At 39.4% G+C, this 17,934-nt stretch overlaps 2 protein-coding genes across 4 annotated transcripts; both read left to right on the forward strand.

Moving 5' to 3' along the window:
* Nucleotides 1-308: 308 nt before the first annotated feature.
* Nucleotides 309-6,713, forward strand: LOC145459082 (uncharacterized). Of its 2 annotated transcripts, none has more exons than XM_080337678.1 (8): nt 309-1,311; nt 2,000-2,146; nt 2,222-2,461; nt 2,524-2,592; nt 2,654-2,959; nt 3,928-4,099; nt 4,478-4,566; nt 5,903-6,713. In XM_080337678.1, exons 4-8 carry the CDS (start codon nt 2,545-2,547, stop codon nt 5,993-5,995), a joined length of 708 nt encoding a protein of 235 aa, XP_080193804.1. In that variant the 5' UTR covers nt 309-1,311; nt 2,000-2,146; nt 2,222-2,461; nt 2,524-2,544; the 3' UTR covers nt 5,996-6,713. The 2 variants fall into 2 exon arrangements, with proteins under 2 accessions (XP_080193804.1, XP_080193803.1); XM_080337677.1 differs by having other exon boundaries at nt 493-1,311; nt 2,524-2,598.
* Nucleotides 6,714-8,267: 1,554 nt separating this feature from the next.
* Nucleotides 8,268-17,198, forward strand: LOC145459081 (arylamine N-acetyltransferase, liver isozyme-like). 2 transcript variants are annotated; one of them, XM_080337674.1, is made up of 3 exons: nt 8,268-8,706; nt 12,741-12,918; nt 16,720-17,198. In XM_080337674.1, exons 1-3 carry the CDS (start codon nt 8,377-8,379, stop codon nt 17,094-17,096), a joined length of 885 nt encoding a protein of 294 aa, XP_080193800.1. In that variant the 5' UTR covers nt 8,268-8,376; the 3' UTR covers nt 17,097-17,198. The 2 variants fall into 2 exon arrangements, with proteins under 2 accessions (XP_080193800.1, XP_080193801.1); XM_080337675.1 differs by having other exon boundaries at nt 8,270-8,706; nt 16,723-17,198.
* The last annotated feature ends 736 nt before the right edge of the window (nt 17,199-17,934 follow it).

Here is a 17,934-nt window from a genome sequence, read left to right on the forward strand (position 1 = left end):
GCTGAAGCACGGCTTAAATATATCTTGTTCTTGTCCAGTCAAGTCCAAATCATATCTTGTCCATACCTTGTGCTGAAGCACGACTTAAATATATCTTGTTCTTGTCCAGTCAAGTCCAAATCATATCCTGTGCATACCATAGCAATTTGTAACGTAGCTACGTTGTAAATTGCTATGTGCATACCTTGTGCTGAACCACAACTTTTCTTGGCCAAATTTTGTCGAATGCTGAAAATATATTTGTTAGGAATATCAAATTCGATTATTGCTTCCTACTATGGTAGAGTGGTGTTTATAAATGTACTGTAGATTATATTGAACTTTTACTCTCATGGGGCGATTAATCACCTGTGTCACTACCGTATGTTCCACCTAGTGTCACGCTCTTTCTTGCAATTTTGCAGACTAAAATTAAATATCATATTAGCCCGCATCCTCGCGCTCCGCCACCTCCGCTGCTTTCGGTGGTTGGGTTGTATTTGATTAGAATTGGTCGGTTCCCAAATTTTGGAAGGAAATTTGAAAGTCCGCAGAATCCGACTGGAGAATTTCCGGTTCTGCGTCCAAAAAAATTCTGCCAAAATCATGATGTCGTATTTAAGATTATAATTAAGAATGTTGCCAAAATCCGACTGTCGAAATAAATTCAGAATCCGCATCCAGTCCGGCTGAAATCCTGCTACGACTCCGGCTTCTGATCCGGAGTGTAAACGAGAGGCCATTTCTCCCTTGCGAGTTCACATAAGTTTCGGCGCGAAATACTGTCAGACAAAGCGCTCTCGTAATGGAGGCTTACAGCTACGCAGTCGTATGTTAGGTTTAGTTGCGTTCTGGAATTAATCGTGGTAAATTAAGGCTCAACCAACCATATTCCTTCAGAGGATTACTGAAAACTGAACTGTAGATGGTAATTTATATATGCTTGATACGAAACATAGGTATATAGTGAATGGTATAATGTCGCAAAGTATAGAACTTGGTTTGCACTTTTGCGAATATCGTATAAGTTATTGTGACAGTGCTGGATTATATAATATCATCAGATGGTGGTCGCTAAAATCATTCATTGTGATCGAATGTTCTTGTACTTTTGTCTATAATAGTGTAGTGGGAGCTCAGCTACAACGTGGTAATGCCCAGATATAAAATAAGACGGGGGAAGCACAGACGTAGGCAATACCAGAAAGAGTGGCTACGGTTCAAGCGAGCTAGAACCGCCGATTGGACGGGACGGATCGTTTCATCATCGTCAAGTGAAATATGACACGGGCAATTGGACTCTGTACAAAATACGTATCAAATGCTCATCCGGTAAGTCATCTCATAATTTGTGAAGGTTTACCGTTACTCAGTACCAGTGTTGGGATGACTTGAATCATGACAAAAATGAGACTGTAGCATGTAGCTATACCAGTGATTCCCAACCGCGGCCTCGAGCTAGCCGTCTTGCGTCCCCCACAAAAATTTAAAGAAATCGATTTATGATATAAAATTTATATTTATAAAATTCTCTTGCTTAGCTTGGAGTCTGGAGTTGTTAATTAGGATTGCAGAAAAGTTCTGAGTAGAGTGCTAACGTTATGTCACTACTGTATATAGGTATTGATAACTAATCTACGAATAGATGTACAACACTTGACTCACGGTTGCATACGCTGAGGCAAAACCCAGCAGCAGTTCTCCTCGATTTTACTCTATTTTGTGAACTTTTTATTGATCTAAAGCAGTCACGAATTCGTGCGGCCCCAACTATATACTCTGAAATTCTAAATTTGGCCCTGACACCGAAATAGGTTGGGAACCACTAAGCTATATATACAGTTACTTGCGTACAGTATTTCATTAGCAGCTCTATGTTTGCGTGTGCGATACAATATCGTTTTTTCAAGTTTGTGCGAGTTTTCAAATTTGAGTAATTCTAGATCTAGTTGCGCTGTTTACAAATCCAGTAGTTTGATAAATCTGGAAACTTACCATCTATATTATCCATCTGTTTTAGATTTATGGGTCAAGGCCTTTCGTGATGTCAGGGCAGTTGCAGACAATAGTAGCTTGCCCTCCGCTTCAGAAGGACCTACAACGGCCTAACCGAAAACGTCAGCCGCCAAAAGATTTTTTGACAAGTCCATGTCATCTGATAATCAAGGTATAGCCTACACTGTTATTCTGCCTAATATGTTATACGCAGAAGTGACATATGTATAACTTTCATACTTTGTAGATGATGCTGTTCCTTCAAAGAAAATACGTAACCCAAGTATTCAGACACAAGGCATGCCTATACCAACTCCAAGAGTGCGGTCACCTCCTGATTCTGGCGATGAAAGTGTGACAAGCAAAAGTGCTCTTGTTAATGATGCTTCAAATACAAGTTTGCCATCATCAAGTGAGGAGAGTGTTCAAGAACAGCATGATCCCAACATTGAATGTAGCGGCCAGTTGCAGGGAATCAACCAATGCAGTAAGCTCCTAACACTTTGATTCATTCTCGAATTTAAGCAATAGAGTCGCTCTATTTTCCAGACGATCCTTCATTTGTAAGCAATGTTGAACTGCAAAATTCTGACTGTCAACAACAAGGCCTATCACAAAGTAATGGTAAGTTTATCGCATAAGATCAATCCAGTTTTCTTGAATTCAAATAATTTTTTAGCTCCTCCATGTTCTTCATCAACTCCAACATCTGCACACAGTGACCACTCTATATATTTCTCTGATGCGTAAAGACATCAAAGACATCAAGTTGCAGATGAACCAGATGATGGACATCTGCTCCAAGCAGATGAACCAGATGATGGATCTAAGTAAAGGTCACATCATCGACGACTCAAAAAATAAACACAGTACAACAGCCCCAATCTTGCTTGAAGATCTTATTGAAAACCCCTGTCAAACCGTATCTCAGCTGGAACAACTGGAAAAGAACTTGACTGACGGCGATTGCAAGAAATCTGAACTGGTATGATTTTGTCGATTAGAGCAAACTTAGCCGGAGTATCTAACCCAGGGGCAGGCAGCATACGGCCCGTGAAGTGATTTTGTCCGGCCCGCCGACAGTTTTCTGTCCTACATGATAATGCCCCGCCCCAGTTTGCCGAGATTCCCCACTAATTCCTTACTACGTCAAATTTTAGTGACTATGTTATTATATTATACGTGTATGCGCAGCGTTGCGAGAGTGGAGCTTACGCGTAAGTCCGTTGAAGCGAGAAGACTTGCATTATCGGCATTGACGATGCAATCAAACCTAATGTGGTCTGTGGTAATCATGATTTTTGTCGACTTCAATGGTCAGCAGGCTGATATTTCCTATTTTTGATTCCGTAACCGCCGACTTGTAGCACGGCACACTTCTAGGTTTTTGTAAGGCACCGCTTATGCCAGGGGCGCCAACTCAAAATGGGTTGTAGGCCACTTTTTGAATTTGGTAGAGGACGCAGGCCGCATGAATTCAGTATCGAGATTGCCTACATGACAATGTTATTCTCAACTCCACATTGTATTCTCCATTATCGGCGAGAAATGGCTTTGAAGTGACATTGCTGTCGTTAAAATACATTCATTAGATACGATATATTCCTTGTGGATAAATGGACGAACAATGCATCGATTCAGCAATCCGGTGCCCAAGTACTTAATTTTCCTATATCCGGCCTGCCGACTGGAGAAGTTGCCCACCCTGATCTAACCTCTCGTCAAGATCAACGTTCCATCAAGTTATTTGATGTTTATGCAGGCGCGTAGCCAGAGGGGGGTTTGGGGGTATAATCGTCATTTATGCATGTACTTTGCCATGATGAATTGATGCTATATTAGTGAATTCGAAAAATATCGAAACCCTACTTATTTTTTGGGCTGATCTAGTTATTTTTCATTCTGGTACACACCACTATCGTAAGGCAGAGCCATTTGTATTTTGTACTACAGGTATCTGCTTTGAAAGGACTTCACGGTGAACAATTGGCTTCAACGGTCAGAAATATCATGACAAGCATAGCTGTAAAAGATGTGTGGCAATTGTTCAGCCTAAAAGGTCAAAGAAGCAAAAATGGACAAAAAAGAAGTTTTCAAAATTTTACTCTTTACAAGACTATTACACGTAAGTTGTTACTGATATTACAATCGAGATTACAAAACCCTCGATAACAATGCCTTCGAGAGCATTTATACAGAGTTAAAGTATTTTGCTTTCCCTTCATGTGAAAGATCATCGCAGCTAAATTGCAAATCGTTGCTGACCACACAGCCTTATAAGCCCTCGTTTGAAGTCATCTTCCACTGACATTTCCGACATGGCAAAATCACAAACAAGTGCGTTGATTGCGCAACTCGGTGTTGAGTCTGGAATGTTTTGAAATACCAATTTTGACACTATGGGGGGATCACATTCGAGAGAGATTGTTACCGCTGGCGGAGATTCCGATTTGCCGCATTGTTTTGTAATGCAGCCCCTGATCTACTTATATTATCTTTGAAGGAGCATGTAAAGTGGCTCATCCTACGGCCGAGAGTACAACAATTACAACCAAAGTGGGACGATTTCTAACTGTTATTGGAGCTTGCAAGGTAATTTTGTTTATGAATCTGACGTCTGTGTGACAGCTGCGTTCTTTATCATATCATTTGACAGTAAGTGAATCGTTGCTACCTCCAGGGCCGCTTCCATTCATCTTCAGAACACTATACCAGTGGTTCCCAAACTTTGACGTGATGTAATTTAAAAAAAAATTTATAGTCATTTAATTTTGTCAAAATTGTTGGTCTTGCTTGCATAAATTTTTGATCATCTCGTTACACTTGCTCAGATTTAGCGGTGGAACCACGAACCAATGTCTCCAAAACTTTTTTGCCAATAATCCGTCACTCATTTCAAACTCCTTTCAATTCACATTTCTACACGGGAAGCAAGTTCATCCTCAACTGGTCGCATTCGTACCGCGTGGGGGGCTCAGATTGCTATTGCCTGACCCATGTTCCCTCTAAGCTGCACTGCGCACGTGCGCAATTGCACAGTGCTTAGTTGGTCTCTGCGCACAGAAAAAATCTGAAGTGATGTCATTTTTTTTAGTCGTTATGCACTACTGTGAATTGGTGAGTGTGTGCAGACTCGTCAAAAATTAGAGGGAGCATTGGGTCGGCTATTTCGGTGGCGAACAAGATGCATGGCAAATATGGCTCAATTCCAACGTGTAGAAGTCAAATCATTGAGATACAAAATTAGGGATTTGAAACTTCGCTGGTATATATATTAGGTACATTTTACAGCTAGCTATAGTATCCCGTTCACCAAAGAAATGTTTGAAGCTGGCCCAGAACGATAACGATGAGTTATACGATCTTCCAGGGCCGTCACACTCCAAACACCCAATTAGGGGAGCTCGACTGAACCCAAAATTACTTTGTTGGTCGTTTGTTGAAGTAGATTTTTGTCGTGCTTTGCGCGATTTTTTGTCCCTGTAGGTCTACATTTAAATATGATTAGTAAGATAAAAAGGTGCTTATAATAGAGAAATATGCAAATTGGTGGTGGCGATTACCACACATTGAAAAGGACTACGACGCTACTCTGTGGTAAGAGATGGGTCTCAAGAACATTTTCAAACCCGAAAATGGGCCACGCCCAAAAGATGGCTGAGAACCCCTGGTTTATTGGCTTCTATATGTTGGAATTAAGCCAAATTTGGCGCGCAGAGTTAAATCGACAATGTCGTCGAAGTAGATGGTAAAGTTTGACTTGGCTGTCACACTCCACCAAGTTCGTCGTGACTTCCTAAAGACGGTTCGGAATCCTTGGATGAATGTGACTTGACATGACCGTCCCGCATTACTCACAAACAAACACATATAATGACTATTGCTCTACTGCTAATCAATCAAAGTAATCAATTCATTTATGTTATAGGACGACGATAAAGGAGAAAACATGAGCAAGACTGTTATCGAGGAGGCAGAAGTATTGGCTGAAGTGATTGCACAGTTCTGTATCAAGGCCTAATTCTTGCTAACGTATTTTCTTCATCCATGTTTTTTTCGTGTTTTGTACTGATTTCATACAGAACAGAAAGCCATATACATTAGGGTTGTTCAAAAAAAACTTTTTTTTCCAAATCTCACTCGCCTAATGACTAAATCGTCAGGTTGTCCAAGAAAACGATGCACACCAAATTTGACTCAATTCCAACCAGTAACGGCCGTGCAATCTTGAATTGAAATTTTGTGGAATTATCAACGAAAAACTCAAATAGTTCCGCTTCTACCAGCCGAAATTGACTCAAATTTGTTTTGCATCGTCTTTGAAGACAGCTCAACAATTTCATGGGGTTGACAGAAAAATTTGAGAATTTTTATTTTTTTATTTTTGATAATAATTTTAAAATTTCAATTGAAGATTGCATGGCCGTTACTGGTTGGAATTGAGTCAAATTTGGTGTGCATCGTTTTCTTGGACAACCTGACGATTTAGTCATTATGCGAGTGCGATTTGGAAAAAAAAGTTTTTTTTTGAACAACCCTAATATACATGCTGATTTTTAAAATTGGCAATTAGTTTTCCTTCTGAACAAAAAGGCCTACTTCTTGCTAACGTATGTTATGTCAGGGACTATTATTTTACCTTCATTCTTCATCCATTTTTATTCCAATTTTTCGTCGAGGTCTAGTCAAATGCATTTTTTTGTATTTTGAACTGGTGCAATACAGAACAAAAAGCCATACATGATTTGTAAAACTGAGGATTCGTATTCGTTCATGTGTGAAGTGCAGCATATAGCAGGTTTAGCCAACCAGGGTTCAGGGTCACACAGGGTCGAATTGTACAAAAAATATCTTATAGGATATCGTTGAGGATGTTTATCAGGATATCTTTGAGGATCTTCATCAGGATATCTTTGAGGATGTTTATCAGGATGTCTTTGAGGATGTCTATCAGGATATCTTTGAGGATGTCCTACAGGACATCTTATATATATCCATTTCTGTCGACAAATGTATATATTTTGCACTTCATTGAAAGACATCTTTTGAACTCATGGAAGATGTTTAAAAAATATCTTTAATAAGTTTTGTGTTTGCTGGGTTTTGATCGCTACTTACGACTTGGCTGTTGCGTGTATTGTAGCAAATGGAAGGAATGGCAAGGACAAAAGTGTATATTCTTCTGGATAATTATATAGTGTTCGGGCAATAGAGATACCATTGAACCGCCAGATTATCGATTGCGGGGGCATCACCATTTATTCACGATATCCCTTGGTGGCGAGCAGCTTGCGGGAAATTAAATTGGCCTAATACAAGTGGTTTCGTAGTTCACAATAATTATATTTGTGGCGCCTCGTGTCCCTTGCGTCATTAGGATAAGTTTCTTCCTTTCTGCAAAATAAAATACCGCGATACTGACCGGTGCTCACTGCTCACCTTAGCATACAAATCAATGGAATGTGATATAGTGATCTACGCAGCAAACACGGCAAACGAAAGTCGTGTATTTCACTGATTTAAACCATAGCTTAGGGTGCGAACGGCATTTTCTGACGCAAAATTTTTCTTTCACATCCATTCCAATGGGTGAAAACGAGTCAAATGGAGTGGAAGGTGTTCTGTTTTCGTTAAACACTCCAAGAATGCACAAAAATGTGGTCCAAAGCCGTTCGAGATTACCGGACTAAGATCTGACATATCTATTTGGCCTACCGACCGATGTGAATTACACTTGAGCTTCATCGCTTATTATCCTTTTCTTATCGTCTTCTGTTACTTTTAATTAAATGTACAATGCCATACCTCTGTTTACAATATTCTAGGGAATTTAGGCCACGGAGGGTGTTTGATTGAAAGACTACTCCAAGTCATTTCGACGCCGTCCTTGCGTTTCATTTAATCGCAATTTTATTGTGCCATGAAATGGTGAAAATATGAAAATAATTAACTTAACTGAACAGAACTTCGACACCTTCCTTTCTGTAGTCTTTCGACATCTTCTTATCTTTTCACTGTATCGTAATCTTGTGGTGTAATGGTCCAATAAAATTATTTATCAACTGATACTGAACACTGTATCCCACGTCTAGTGGCAATTTGAACTGATGAAATCGCAAATAAATAGCACTTTCTGAAATCCCTACAGCCGATTCGTGACGATCAAGTTGATCGCGCGATCGACATTTTGGCATTGACCGCGGTTGACGTGCCGCGTATCAACGACTTCCGCTTGACTGACATCGTTCAATGAGGAATTGAGGAATTTCGAACTCGGTCAGCGCAGTTCTTGATCAAGTAACGGTTGAGTGACTTAGCATCGTTGCAGACACCTGAGACGTGAGACGACTACGCGATTTAGCTATGTAGCTCAGTTGCTGATACAGCGGCTTGCGCCTAGTTATGAATTTAGATGGTTTACTGCGACGTGTTAAGGCCGAAGACGTTCAGCGATGTGCAACTTTGGAAACACTGAATCGACTGTGCATGTGCTTCGTGTCGAATATTCCTTTTGAGACGACCGATATGTTTGGTGGTACAAAGAAAACATGGGACTTGGCTTCAATTTATAAGATCGTCGTTGAAGAACGTCGAGGCGGATTTTGTTTTGACCTTAATGGATTGTTGCAGTGGGTTTTGAAGGAATTTGGATTCGAGGTTGAGCTGCTGAAAGGATACGTCTGCGAAAACAGTGAAACATTTTGGGACAAGAGTGATCATATGACTCTTATGGTAAGTGATCGTTGTCATAAATACTTTGGCTACCAACAAATTGACACAGGAACATTCAGGGATGTAACATGCTCGTTTTGACATCCTCCTAGCTTCTAATTGCAATACATTCTGTCTTGTATATTGCCTTGTACATCGTGGGATCTGAGTAGATAAAATAGTAGCGTCACTGGTTTATGGTTATTGGTTACATGGACTAGTTATGATCGAAGGAAAGTTATCGAAAGTTCTTACCCAGGGTTGTAACCAAGTCACGTGGTTCCGAGTCACGAGTCAATCTCACTTTTGTGGTTTTGACTCGAGTCGAGTCGAGTCATTTTCAATTCATCACCGACTCGAGTCCGAGTCCAAGTCACCGTTTTAAGGGTCAAGTCCGAGTCATAGTGTTATGACTCGAGTCGAGTCCAAGTCACAGTATTGAAGTCATGTTCAACTTATGTTTTCAATCCTGCTTGGGGGATATCGAATTCCTTGCTTGCCAAACATGCTTATTTTGACCCTATCATAGTCTTGGCACAAGCTTATTTAGTTAGGCAGATAACAGGCAGTTCCTGGCCTCATATACCGATGCTACAGATAGACGAGACAGGCCGCCAATACGATAACGTTACTAATCTTAGAACTTTAAATCAAATATCTGTCTTGTCAGTCTGATATTTCACAAATAACTGCATTCAGTTTTTATTACGAGCACATCGACGACCGCTCACAAATAGCTTATGGAGAATAAACGAATTCACGTCTACATACTATCTGATAGAGAACCTACGAATTCACGTCTAGCTAGATACAAGCTGGTAAAGAATCAACAGATAAACGCTTATGTAGAGGTACAGTTTTGCTTTCACATCATATCAGGTGGTTGACCAGAAAAAAAGGTCAACTTTCCTGCTCAGCTGCCGAAATAGTCGCCGGAGCGTTACTTTAGTGCTGATTTACTGTTGTCTTAGTCGAATTTGCCCTACATTTACCAAAAAAATTCCCAAAAATGAAGACAGAATCTCAAAAAAGAGGCTACTTTTTAAAATTGTTAGATTATCTAAAACAGTGGTTCTTAACCTTTATTCCTCCAGCGCCCCTTTCAAAAGTTATCGTGCTCTAGCGCCCCCCCCCCCCACCTCATATTGTAAGGACTGTAATAAAGACGATGGGTGAGAGGGAGGGCCGTAATAGCACTTCGTCAGCCCCCTAAAAACGATTGTCTTGGGCACCCATAGCGTGATAAATCAAACTCATGAGGCTTTGCCCCCCAAGAACCCTGTCGCGTGATTTCGAGGGTCAGCAAACTTTATGTGGCCCGGTCGTCCTTTTTATCCTCTCAACCCACGCAATCGGATTTACCAGCAGCGCTGAATGAGCTGTTGTATTCGAAAATGAAGGCGTAACCGCAGGCGTAGCGCAACCACAAATTACGGTATTTGACATGTTTCGAATAGTATATTCATAATGAAATGAACCCGAATATTTTCGGCTGACACTCGTCAGGGGTAATTGTCAGCAACTCGAAAGAACAGCGTATATCAACAATCGTAACACAAAATATGACGTCACCAGCACGAAATGTCGAATACGAGCGTTCAATGTACTATTTTTAGATGATACAAGAAGTCTTTTTGTAGACACAGCCTTGGCTGGTGTATTTTGATAAAAGTCGACTCCAAGGCACACAAATGCTGACGATTGCCCCTGACGAGGGTCAGCCGAAAATATTCGGGTTTATTTCAATATGAATATACTATTCAATTGTATATTGAAGTTCTGTACCTCAAAGAAGCCGTTGACATGTTTTGTGGAATGTTAATTTCTTCTGAATACCGTACTCATTAAAGATATGTCCTACTATCACTTCATCTACGGCGATGCCATTTTTCTTCAACGCCCCCTTATCGCCCCTCTGAGCCCAGCGCCCCCCATATCGCCCCCTGAGCGTTTCCGCCCCCTTCAAAATCGCCAGCGCCCCTTGGGGGGGCGCTGGAGGCAAGGTTAAGAACCACTGATCTAAAAGAACTTAAATTTGTCTTAATTCCAACCAGTAGAAAGCAATGCTAAGAGAAAATATTTTGGATTAATTACAAATAGAGACTTTCGAAATATACCGGCTACCTCATGATATTGTTAGATTGTGTAAAAATATGATTCATAGAAAATTTGGCTCAATTCCAACTAGACGAAGCGGAGTTATTAGAGTGGAATATTTTGGATATGAAAAAATAGTGGACTTTATGTAATTATATTATATGAAATCATTTCTCACTAAAAATACTCCATGTATTTTCAAATCCAAAATTTTCTCCTCTCATTTCATTGATTCCACTTTTTCAAATTAGGCCAGATTCAGTGTTCTTTTTATGCAACGTAGCAATTTTATCAAGTAGCCACTCAGTAGAATAAAAAAGAAGGTATTTTTGATCGGCCCTATTGTACTAACATCACACAATATTAGCCATTCATTATTATCACGTGCACAATGCACATACCTAACAAAACGTCAAACGGACGGAGGGTATTGTTTGTTTTCACATACAGCAGATCAAATCAATGAGTTACACTTGAAAAATACTAAAGTGGAAAGGAGATTCTCATATATGTTGGGGCGGCATGGCCTTAGAATAATCCACATCCACTGGATACACGTTCCTCTGGCGCATTAGATGCAGGAATTGAAAAGCAATTTTGAACCACACTGAAGAGCATCAGATACTCATCCATTCTAGTCGGCCAAAAATGCAAAGAATCATCGCCTTCATATCTACACATGAGCTTATCAGTCTCTTCCAAGTAGGCTACTTGACCATCTGAGTCATTTCTTTGGCGCTAATTGGGCTTTGCTTCGATTGTTTGCTTGTATAATTGAAATGTCTTGAGTACTTTGATGGCGGAGGATCTATTACCTCTTCATCACTGGATGATTTTGTACAATGCATTGCTCTTTGCTACTATGTACCATTGTCTTTTGCTTTTACGGCGGCGCATATCTGATATCAGACGAGTGCAACGAAAGCAGTGGTGACAAATAGCGATGTCGACAGAATTCGTCACATGCGTTGATCTAACCATTGTGATTCGCAACTTTCTTCACCTTCAAGTCATATTAAATAAGCCGAGTCAATGACTTGAGTCGAGTCATGCGAAATGACTCGAGTACAAGTCGAGTCAATCAAAATATTGACTCGAGTCGAGTCGAGTCATTTTCCCATTTCAAGAAAATGACTCGAGTCAAGTCGAGTCACAAAAAAATCGTGACTCGAGTCTGACTCGAGTCGAGTCATGACTCGAGTCATTACAACCCTGTTCTTACCATATGAGGAATTCGTCACTTTCGCATACCATGTGGAACTTGTGTACTAAAAGAAGACGCAATTTGATTGTTCCGCTGATACATACAAGCATCTTTAGATATTCAATACTCGCAATTGACCGTAACCAGTCAATAAGCAACAAACAGTTTTGTGTTCATCTTTCAACAATACCTCTGCAAAATTCAGATTATATCAGTACGTTCTTCATGTCAACTGCACAGTCTTAGCTTAATCTTGTTTTAGTCCTTTCATGTTAACCATGCACTTCATTGTCTATATGCGGAATTAAACGGATTCGAGTAAGACAGGACTTGGAGCATTTCCTCATATTATACGACATTGATTTGTTAGCGAGTGATATTTCACTCTATTGTCCTTTCAACGGTAGAAAAAGTTTGCATCTCGGAACAATTTTCGCCCATATCCTGTGTTCTGATCTGTCGATATACAATAGATACTTAGGCTACTACATACATGATGCGAGGGTCACTTAACTTAAATAACATGGTTAAAATACTTGTTTATCGGCAACAACATTGCCACCGTTCTATTACCTGCTTTCAATCAAAATTTCCGATCACCTGCCCTATCCCTGCACTTGAGTGGAGTCAATATTCTTCCTCGCCGAAAAATAAACGTAAATATTGCAGTTACAACAGGAGCAGCTATACGCATTTATAATGCATAAATAGATTTAATGCGAATCCTTGCAAATCAATCCAATTCTTATTTAAGGTGACGATCGAAAATGGAGACAAATATGTTACTGATATCGGATGGGGAGGGTCGAGCTTTACGTTACCCCTTGAAATGATCATGGACGTGGTACAGTCGCAACCAAACGGCGTATATCGCTTGGGAAGGAAGGATGGGCTGGTAACGGTTTCCAAAAGAAAGCAGACGTACATACAAGGTAATGGACGACAGCGCCAACAGGGGATGTTATATTTATACATTGAATTGAAGGGTTGAGTTCGTGGCAGTTTTTATGTCGAAATTATTGCCTTATTGCGTTTCAAATGTACTTGTTGTCATTCTTAATCATGTTTGGCGCAATGTAAACGCAGTGTGGGTGCCTGGGTAGATATAATAGATTCTTCTTATAACACAGATATTACTAAAGACATACGGATATATTTCAGACGTTAATGCAAGTAGGTATACCAAATAAATCTCATACCATTCTCTCGATTCATGGCGTTTTCTACTAGAAGTAGATTACGCCAGGATGTAATAATCGATTGTCAGAGTGTGGCGCGATACATGGTTGGACGATAACAGGGATTCCCTGCACCACTAACAACTAGTATCTGGCTAATTCCATTATAATTTAGCAAATTTTTTGAGATTTGTAATGCATACTCTCAGAATTGTCCAATATTTATATATGTTGTTCTTTTTTGAATTCCAAGTTTCTTAAAAAAAAAAAAATTGAAAAATGTTCAGCGGTTCAAAAGATATTGCGATTTAAAATCCTCTCGTCACTAGGTGGCGCTACTTTCAAAAATCTTTGAAATCGATATTTTTCGCTTAAATGATGGTAGAGAACCAATTAAAATGTCCAATTAACCAATTCTGGGGCCAAGGAATTCAATAAAACCAACTGTTTCGCCCTAAACTCAATGAAAAAAAAGTTACGGATGAAAAAAAAAATGGGGGGGACGGGCTTGAAAATGTCTGTGGGATACGGCCTACACAAAAAAAAATTATTGTGAAATGTGCTTTCAAGGAGTATGGTTGATAAAAAGCTTGATTTTAAATTCCCCAGTTATTCCACCGTGAAATATGCATTACATAAAAATTTTATGGTCCCAACCCATATCCCTGCTCACCGTAAATACTATTATCACCAGTCAAATATATCAATAAATTTATTAGTTTTGGTTTTTGAAATTTTTCAAGTAGAATCCGTGCTGAACCACCGCATCAACAATAATAGAAGCAAGTAACAAAAGACATATTTACAATTGATCTTGAAATGTGGCAAGTCGACGATCCAAAATGCATACCAAACACGAAACAATAAATATGTTGAAATTGCATTTTGTCTCTTAGTATAGTCAAAAGTCAAAAATCCGAACATATTTATTGTTTCGTGTTTGGCATGCATTTTGGATAGTCGACTTGCCACATTTCAAGATCAATTGTAAATATGTCTTTTGTTACTTGCTTCTATTATTGTTGATGCAGTGGTTCAGCACGGATTCTACTTGAAAAATTTCAAAAACCAAAACTGATAAATTTATTTATATATTTGACTGGTGATAATAGTATTTACGGTGAGCAGGGATATGGGTTGGGACCATGAAATTTTTATGTAATGCATATTTCACGGTGGAATAACTGGGGAATTTAAAATCAAGCTTTTTATCAACCATACTCCTTGAAAGCACATTTCACAATAATTTTTTTTTGTGTAGGCCGTATCCCACAGACATTTTCAAGCCCGTCCCCCCCATTTTTTTTTTCATCCGTAACTTTTTTTTCATTGAGTTTAGGGCGAAACAGTTGGTTTTATTGAATTCCTTGGCCCCAGAATTGGTTAATTGGACATTTTAATTGGTTCTCTACCATCATTTAAGCGAAAAATATCGATTTCAAAGATTTTTGAAAGTAGCGCCACCTAGTGACGAGAGGATTTTAAATCGCAATATCTTTTGAACTGCTGAACATTTTTCAATTTTTTTTTTTTTAATAAACTTGGAATTCAAAAAAGAATACCATTTGTAAATATTGGACAATTCTGAGGGTATGCATTACAGCCCCTGTTAAATTATAATGGAATTAGCCATCTGCTTCAAGTATAGCCATTAAGAATACTGCTTCTCGTAACATAACACATCTACAATTCCCATAATACCGATATAACGAGATGCCGTTACAAATAGCGCGAAAACCACAGCTCGTTTATGGATTATATCAACTATTCATGATCTAGATTCTAGAACACTGAGTTCTAATGATCGTCATTTTTCATTTCGCAAGTATAATATTTTGAAACCCAAGACCACAAAAATAAACTGATAAGTATACACACGACATACAACTAGTAAAAGCGCTTCCCTGTAACAGCAAATACACATAATAATATTCAGTTGGTCTGTGATTGATGTGTGTGCGCTGTTACAACATACGCTTTCACTTATTGCATGTCATGTGTATTGATCAGTTTATTTTTCTGTTCTTTTAATGTCAAATTTTATACTGTATATCTCGAGACTGATGACGTGATGCGTATTTTGGAGCTCTAAAAAACGAATGGACCGGACGGCCGGACGGTTGCATCGTCTCTTCCCTGTTCACGCCGTTAAATAGAAAATATTACTTGTTCATGTTTTCTTGATGAAACAAGTGCAATAGACGATGTATCTTTATCGTAAAAGGGACATTTATGCGTTTTGCAAGATACTTGTACGCCTACAGTAGCAGCGTTCATACAGCGTTTTTCAGACTAGGACGAACACAACCAATCAACCGTCCAACTGAAAGCGATAGTGTTTCATGATTTAAAAAACGTGGTCAGAGCGGTGATTGTCATTCTTCTACGAGTTAGATGTACCTATTGGTGACCAGAATTACGACAGAGCGGTGGTTTTCTCAATCATACTGGCACGCGAATAGCCACAGACCATCACACAGATAATTCGTTACGACGAAGTTGATGAGCAATGTTCATTGAGCAAGCATAGCTTATGTTATGATTAATATTGAGCAATAAGATTCATCAATCCGACATTTCCACTGCCAATTACTTGATAGGCTCCCGCTTCAGTCCACGCTATGGTCATTGTAATCATACTTTTACAAAGCAATGGACTGTTTTGCGTATATGCGATTGGAAATAACGATTCCCCATATGTGTCTTTCCCACACACCACATCAACTTATCAAGCCAACATTCTAATTGCCGTAACGTCTGGCATCAGGGCGCGGCAAAATCGAGTACCTGAGTGATTCGCTTCTGAATCACGTATTACGCTTCGAGTCGAGTATTCTAGTATCACTCATTATGACGTCACAACAAAATGTACTATGTTCAAGTTCAATTATGTACCTTTTATGCGACCACAAATAAGAACATAATGCCTGTTATCCGTCACATTAAAGATACTTTGATATTTTTCGAACATGGCGATTTCATTGCACTTCTTGACAATGTTGTGGGACGACCATGACTTCGGAAATGTGTTATTTCCGTTAACGTTCGTAGCTCTGTACTATGTCTCGTATGCTGCGACACGGCGATTCAAGGTTTCAAGGCTCCCACAGTGGAAAATAGTATCGAAACTATAATTCTCGTTAGTAAATTAACATTCAGTTGCGAGGTGCGTATAATTTCAGTACTCGAAAAAATCTTTTACTACTCGACTCGAATCATTAGAATGATTACTCGATTCAGAACCAAAATTAATTAATTAAACCAATTAATACTAGGTTCAGATTCGAGTACTCGAATCATGGTGCCCAGCCCTAGTCAAGTGATATCATATCATCACCGCCTAACATGTCCTGTCCAGCGTACTGACCGCCTATAGGTGTTGTGAGAGTAAATGTGTGTATGCTATTATTAACGAAAAGCAAATGCTAGGCTGCCTGGGATTTGATACGCTCCAATAATTTCATGTATCAATCGAAGTCTAATTATACAAACATATCTAGATGACAATGTTTCAATTTTCCCAATGTTTTACATCACCAGCAATATTTCCTTCAGCAGAAGACATCAAACAGTTTGAAAGCGAATCAGAGCGTTCCATCGCATTGAGTAATGACACCGGTGATGGCGAATGGTCAATTGTATTCGGCTTCACGGAAACCTGTTACCAACTGATAGACTTTCAAGAATCTCACGATTACGCACAATTTGAGGTTGACCTACTTGTGAACAACCTGATTGTTATCTTGCAAAACGAGAAAGGCAGGAAGTTTTTGTTTAATAATTTATTTTACGAAAAGGAATATATCAATCCGGACACTATCAAACTTAATAGATTCAAGAAATGTCGACTGGACGAAATGCATGAAATTCTCGAGGAAGAATTTAATCTCAAACCTAATTTTCAGTTAAAACTAAAAACCTTCGTTGAGTGATTCTTTTATCAATTGTTTCAAATCTTTGACATCGCGCACTTTTTTCTGTTACTCCTTATTGATTGATCGTTGTAATGACTGCAAGAGATTATGAGACAGCAATTATGAATGCTAGTCGATTGATAACAACCCTAATTGGTTGGCAGAGTGCGTTCAGTACGCGCCAGTAGTACTCACTGGCCTATCGGTGCCATTTCGGTTGGAGTCAGTCTCGGGATGACGAGGGTTGCGTTTTTCGATTGAATGGACTTGGATCGAGGATCTACCCTAATATGACGTGACTCCGACTCGATGTCGACCTACAAGAAAGATTAGGGCAGAGCAATGCATTTTAAACTGTGGGATGGTACACACATGCGGTACAGATAAAATTAGTGCCTAATTTTTACTTTTTCAGACAGTTCAATAAACTTAATAGGGTACACTGTACAGTGGTTCCCTCACTTTCTTCATTGCGACAGATTTGTAAAACCTTGTAGGACTTGCGACACCCCGCTAATCGTCACTTTTAAAATAATTTTGTCCCGCAACAGTTGAAGTGAATTAATCTTTCCGGAAATGTCTGGTTCAAAAACGGGTCTAGGGGCAGACATGCATGTCCGGGCCTGCGACTCGCGGAACAAATGAGGTAAAATTGACTTTCGTTCAACAAGTATCAGACTTCCGTAATAATGGATTCCAAGGACCGAAAATAGCAGGATGGATATTGGATATTAGGGATGGTGCGAACCCCTGAAAGGTTCAGGTTCGTGTGAACGCGAACCTTTTTGAAAGGTTCTGTGTGAACGCGAACGTGGACCTAGTGACGTCACATTGCTAATTCCAACCCTAAATGTCA

This window comes from Botryllus schlosseri, chromosome 16, assembly GCF_051294905.1.
Source record: "Botryllus schlosseri isolate E-star chromosome 16, Bs_hap1, whole genome shotgun sequence".
Classification (NCBI taxonomy): Eukaryota; Metazoa; Chordata; class Ascidiacea; order Stolidobranchia; family Styelidae; genus Botryllus; species Botryllus schlosseri.